The sequence below is a fragment of the Aricia agestis genome, chromosome 10 (genome assembly GCF_905147365.1).
Source record: "Aricia agestis chromosome 10, ilAriAges1.1, whole genome shotgun sequence".
NCBI lineage: Eukaryota > Metazoa > Arthropoda > Insecta > Lepidoptera > Lycaenidae > Aricia > Aricia agestis.
The window spans coordinates 11,893,366-11,900,072 of record NC_056415.1 but is presented as its reverse complement, the minus strand read 5'-3'; the positions used below and the strand labels follow the sequence as shown (position 1 = coordinate 11,900,072).

Below are 6,707 nucleotides of genomic sequence, written 5' to 3'. Positions count from 1 at the left end.
ACTGTTTTTTTTTTTATTAACGAATCACGAGTGACTATGATCGTATATAGCCCTTGATCCTTTGGAAAACGGGTTTCCATATTAAAGACGAGACCGCACTAAGCGACACTACGCTGCAGCGCAGCGACGCAACACGCCACGGCATAATATTGTTTGTATGATATTGTACTATGACGAAAGAAGACGCGGCAACAACGCTATGCGACAAAAAGCGTCAGTTTTAGGCTGCCTTCACATTACGTCGCAAGCATATTTATTTTGTGTTGACATTATTAGGCAAAAATATATCCTGTGCCCAGTCTTCATGAATGTCATTGTGTGAGAGGGATAGCAATATAAAGAGGCAAGAGCAGGGCTGAGAATATTTTCGAAAAGATAAATAAAAGTGCAATTTAAAGATCAACTTTTATTAACAAACATTTAAATGGCATTTATACTCATTTACATAAAAAGAAAATTATCAAAAAATAAATAATAATTAAACAAACAACAATGATAAATTATGAAGAATGTTCTTTAATACTGCAGTTATCTAGCTTTTACTACTTACTTTTTAAATTTGAAATGAATTATAATTATTATTGTATTTAATTATAGCCTATAGGGTAATAACTACATCATCGTTGGCAGTTACCCTATTATTAGCACCTTATATTTTTGTATAAATTGAAGGTAGGAAGTTACTATGAATGCTAATAATAGGACTTTAACATAAAGCCAATAATTTGGTGTTATATAAATTTACAAGTTTGGCAATGATAATAATATATAATTAAGTACTTTTAGAAATCTAATAGCTTGTTACTAAATTCAGAATATTATATTTCACCTCTTAATCATATTATTAATTTTAAATACCAAGCACGATTGCATTAATCTCCATCATTGAATACATCTTCTTATATATAAAAATGGATTTTCAAATGTGTTAGTCGCGCTAAAACTCGAAAACGGCTGAACGGATTGGGCTGATTTTATTCTTAAAATATTCGTAGAAGTCCAAAGAAAGTGACACGAAGTTCAGCGGGACAGCTAGTTTCATATATAAATAAATCCTGACTAACCTAATGACAATAATGGTCATACTTATGAGTTTCATTACTAATTCTTTTTGGCTATTAATAAAAAACTTTGTTTGAAATTAGTGTAAAAACCCTGTACATATATTGTACTATGAAAACAATACAAAACAGATGTCAAACATAAAAGAAAAAAACGTTTTATAAGTAGCTTTTCGTTACAAAAATTGCAGTAACTATTATATTTTATACTGTATGTAAACTGTATGACCACGATATCAAGGTCCTTTGGTGGCGATTTCGTGCATCGTCATGACATGACATGCCATAAAAATGAAGATGGCAAACACAGATAATAATAATTTCAACTATGTACTATTAGAGAAGTTGATTCCTATGCAAATCGGGGACCTAAGGGGGATATTAGATTATCATATATATTGGATCCGAGATCATTGTGTCAATGATATTGGATAATGTAATATAGACATATGATTCATTTCTTCCTTGATCATAGATTTTTGACATTTACTGAGAGATTGGATCCAATACGGTCATAGAAATAGGTGTTGCCAGTTATTTAATATAAAAAAGAGTTTTTAATTTTTTGTTCCTTAATATTATGTTTCAAATAATGTAATGTAATTATTTTTCTAATTATATACTAGGATAATCTTGCTGAAATAACAAAAAACGAGCCATATTAAAAATGACGATGTCTTTTGACAAATCGAATTCTCTAAGATCTAGTAATCCTGACGTCAATAACTGTCAGCGTTAGCGCTCTCCATTGGCTATTGAAACCACATATGACGTAAAATAGGATCAATGAAATATGATAATGTAATATGCAGATATGATCAAATGATCATATATATATGATCATAGAAATGATCCAATTTAATTGATAATGTAATACCCCCCTATGTAGTTTGGTTGCGTTACGTCAAACCCAGCTGACAGATCACAATTAACATTGAATTGACATATTCGACCAAATAACGTTGGTCTATCAATTGCATAGGAATCAACTTCCTCGATGGTACAATCGAAGAAATTGATTCATAGGCTGTCGACGGACCCACGCGCGCACATTATTTGGTCATGATATGTCAATTCAATGTAGGTAAGTAAGTGGTGATCTGTCGGCTGTGTTTCACATAAAGCGACCAAAATACGTAGGTCCGCCATCTGCGTTTAAATCAACTTCTCTGATAGTACAAAAAGAACGCATGGCAAGTGTAAAATTAATCTCTATTTTTCTTATTGAATAGGCACAACATATTTTAGGTAGTAGCTTATAATAAATATATCTACAAAATTTTGTGCGTACTCTGTACTCGTGTTTCACTGAACATCAGGCATACCATATAAAAATTGTGTATAAATCAAAACTATTTGCTAAAATTATCGGCATGTATTCTGTATTCTATAAATATTTTTCATAATGGTACACCACATACATAACTTATTATTGACTTCATTATCTCTGACTGTTAACTATGAATCAATGATAAATATATAATGTTCTAATTTTGAATGGTATTTCAAAATCCTTTAGGTATTTAATATTGAACATATTATGGGCAGCAACATTGTTATTTTAACGACTTTAAGAATTAACTTAGATGCTGTCCCCATTTCTCCCAATACTCATCTGACTGCATCTCCATAATTCGTGACAAACATCTGTCACAAGCAAACATTTCCTCCTCACCAGTGAAAATAGCAGCATTTGCATCTTCCTACAAACAAAATATTGATTAATTAGAAAAGTATTAATCTAAATTTTTCTTTTCCTTTCCCTACCCTCCCCTATTTCCTTCCGTACCCTCCCCTATTCCCTTCCGTACCCTCCCCTATTCCCTTCCCTACCCTCCCCTATTACCCCTTAGAAGGACGGCAACGCACCTGCAGCTCTTCTGATGCTGCGAGTGTCCATGGGCGACGGAAGTTACTTTCCATCAGGTGACTTGTTGCTTTGCTCGTTTGCCCCCTTATTTCATTAAAAAAAATTAAAATAAAAAGTGAATATAAATTTCCGAACGCAAATTGTAGTAAAAGACGTTTTGAATTTAGCTGACAATTTAAAGCGATTATACGGTATGTTACAATTATACTACTCACAGAATCTTTTGTTATTTTTAAGTCGTCCATCAATGCTCGGTCGGCATCACCATAACCGTCTTTTGCATCATCCACTTTGAACAAGTTTTTGGGATCACTATCTGCAGCCATAACAACCTAAAACAAAAACATACATTTATAATAAACGATAAATATTGTTGGAATGTTTTATCAAAGTCATGTCAATTTATCAATTTAAGAAATTTGGTATTTTATTATACTTACAATTTTACAATTTGAATAAAGAAATAAAAACTGTTTACCATGATAATATTTGAAACTCATAAAAATATTTGTTTTTTTAAGAGTTTGATCTGAGTATACTTGCTTGATATGTGTTGCCATAAAAAGTATCTTATTTTATAAAACATTATAATTTTTTATTATAAAAAAATTTAATAAAAAGAACTTACTCGGACTCTGTTGTCATATAAAGTATCAATCAGGGTTATAAATCTTCTTATCTGAGATCTTTGTGTTACAATAGATAATCGCGGTATATTTCTTATAAATACCGTATGAAATGTTTTTGATATGACTAAATAATCACTTGCACCGAGCGGCTGTAATAAAAATATGAATAATAAAATATTTTAGTGTTGCAATTTTAGGTTTTATTTTGATACGTGACATCTACATATATATACAGTGTGTAACAAAAATAAGTGATAATACTTTAGGGTGTGTAGGGTGTGTACGTGTTTCTTATAGAGAGTTCACTGTGAAAGTAGCAGCTCTGAAAGACGAAAATTTTTTTTCACTTTTGTATGGGCAAGGGCCCGAGCGTCAAGAGTTTCCCCATACAAAAGTGAAAAAAATTTTTGGTCTTTCAGCGCTGCTACTTTCACAGTGAACTCTCTACAAGGAACACGTACACGCCCTAAAGTATTATCACTTATTTTTGTTACACCCTGTATATATATATATATATAACTCAAAGGTGACTGACTGACATGGTGATCTTTCAACGCATAGCCCAAACCACTGGATCGATCGGGCTGAAATTTGGCAGGCAGGTAGATGATATGACGTAGGCATCCGCTAAGAAAGGATTTTGATCAATTCTACCTCCAAGGGGATAAAATAGGGATTGAAAGTTTGTATACAATAATACTTCTTAACGAAGCCGCGGGAAAAAAAAAAGGATGTATTTTAATAAACCTAAAATCGCAAATTGAAGCATAATAATAAAAATTTATGGTATCTTCCAAACTCAACTTACTCTATCACAAAGTTCGTCAAATGTTGAATCTAACACTCCTCCACAGGTTTTTGCAAATTTGACATTTCTTCCAAAAATGTTAATAACGCGAACTCTAACTGTGTCATTTTCTTTTGATATGAGGAATTTAAAAAGCGTATCCACGCCACTATTGTCTGGTGTGAGTTCATGGTTACTGGAAATATAAAATAACTTATTTTACCCACTGAACTATATGAATTATTTTGTAGGTATCGATAATATTAAAGATACTTACAGAAAATATTTACCATATTTACTCCCTGATCCTCTCACTCTATAATCTATGCCAGAGTCCAATTGAATGACATCACAATGTGCTTTCAGGATGGGAATGAATGGTACAAAATTTGCTCTTTGCAGTCCGTTTTTGTAAAGATCGTCAGGTTTTCGGTTGCTGGTTGCTATAACAACACAACCATTGTCAAACAGTTGGGTAAACAGACGTTTTAAAACCATAGCATCACCAATATCTGTCACCTAATAAAATAATAACTGATTTGTATTTTATTATTTTGTGAAAATGCCACCATTACCAAAGTTTTTGTTTCATAAAATTGATGAATAAGGGAATCGGAGATCTTTTATTTTATTTTATGATGTTTATGAACACAACATTTATTATGTGAAAAGGGTGACTGATGCTTGTTTTCACCAACGGTCTTCTAACGCTAAGTGTTCCCTAGCGATCTTTGCGGGTCAAATATCTCCTAAAACAAACCACATTTAAAAAAAAGTAATGTTTTGCAAAAGTTCTTACACCCTAAGGACGAATGTTAATGGCCGCTAGGGGACCACTTAGCGTTAGGAGGCGGTTGGTGAAAACAGGCATCAATGTCTTTATAATTAGTATTGATTTTTATATAACAAAATAACAAGTGTTGGACAAGTGAAAACTTACTTGAAATTCATCAAAACATATAAGCCAGGACTCCTGTGTAATATCTGCAGCTACTGGTGGTATAGGGTCAAAGGGTTTGCCCTCATCTCGGAACGAACTAGCACCTTTACCAGATTTAATTTTGAGCTCATGTATTCTAGCGTGAACATTGAGCATGAAAGAATTAAAATGGACCCTCAATTTCTCCTTTATCTACAAGGAAAAAAATGTCATAAAATATATTATTAATATGACATCTATTGTTATGTAACACTCATATAATATCAAGCTTAAATTTAAAATCAATTACTCACAGGTACAGTTTCATAGAATAAATCCATCAACATTGTTTTTCCTCCGCCGACACTTCCATATATGTACAATCCCTTTGGTGCCTCCATTTTATAAGGCTCAGATTTACTAAAGAAGTTAAAGAAGGATTCACCAAACCTGGCTTTGATTTGTGGCCTTTTGAATGATGAAACTTCATTGTATACTTTTTGAAGGTGTCGCACTACTTCCTCTTGATGAGAATCTTGACTCAATAACCCTTTTGATACTTTATCTGAGTACAAGTTCCAAGGACCATGGTTTGATACAGGCTGGCTTTCAGGGCGTGTAGAAAGTGCTTTTATGCATTGAAAACAATATATCTTCGTGTTTCTCAACAAGAAGGAAATGTGGTTATTAGGTATTTGTTTATACATTTTGAACAATTCGTTCACAAGTGTTTAAAAATAACACAAGGCTAAAGAAAAAATATCTGCATTGAGTTTCGAATCATTATTATCTTAAAAGGAATTCGTTAGGAACTCAATTATATTTTCGGCATATTAAATACTCAAGTATGATGTTAGATAAGAATTAATAAATTTCAAAATCTATAAAAAAGCACCAAAAGACCCAAAATCGAGCTAAATTTTCAATGAAAAGTGACATTACTGACATGTCACATGTTTTGTGTCATCTGTCAGGTTGGCAGTTTATGACATTGACAATATATTATTTTTTAATATGGTGCTTAGCCATTAGGACATTGGCAACTTACCGAGTCGGTCATTGTTAAAGAAGAAAATATGGCGCTACGGCCGCCTATCGCCTGCGGGGCGCGGGCTACGGCCTACGGATCATCATCAATCATATTTATTCATCATATTCATCATCATCAGAATCATATTTATTTATTCATTTAGCACACCAACAGTACATATACAATAACACATTTGAAAAACATATCATATTCAATAATATTTTAAGCAGTATTAAGCACAAATTATAGGTATGCATGACATGAGTACAACATGACCTTTTTAAACAGTACCAAAAACCGAGATAATTGAATTACTTGAAACTCCAATAACTGAACCACAGTATTCACTATAGTGCACGGTTGAACATTTGATATTTACTACAAATTCTAATAAAAACTTCGGAGCGACTA

The 6,707-nt window shown here is 32.5% G+C and overlaps 1 protein-coding gene across 1 annotated transcript; it reads right to left on the bottom strand.

Moving 5' to 3' along the window:
* Positions 1-2,421: 2,421 nt before the first annotated feature.
* LOC121731337 (putative ATPase N2B) lies at positions 2,422-6,128 on the bottom strand. Its single transcript, XM_042120730.1, has 7 exons — positions 5,581-6,128; positions 5,288-5,479; positions 4,625-4,866; positions 4,369-4,543; positions 3,560-3,709; positions 3,147-3,263; positions 2,422-2,764 (listed from the first exon to the last, which is right to left on the bottom strand). The coding sequence occupies exons 1-7, from the start codon at positions 5,971-5,973 to the stop codon at positions 2,639-2,641; spliced, it is 1,395 nt and encodes a 464-aa protein (XP_041976664.1). The 5' UTR covers positions 5,974-6,128; the 3' UTR covers positions 2,422-2,638.
* Positions 6,129-6,707: the final 579 nt, after the last annotated feature.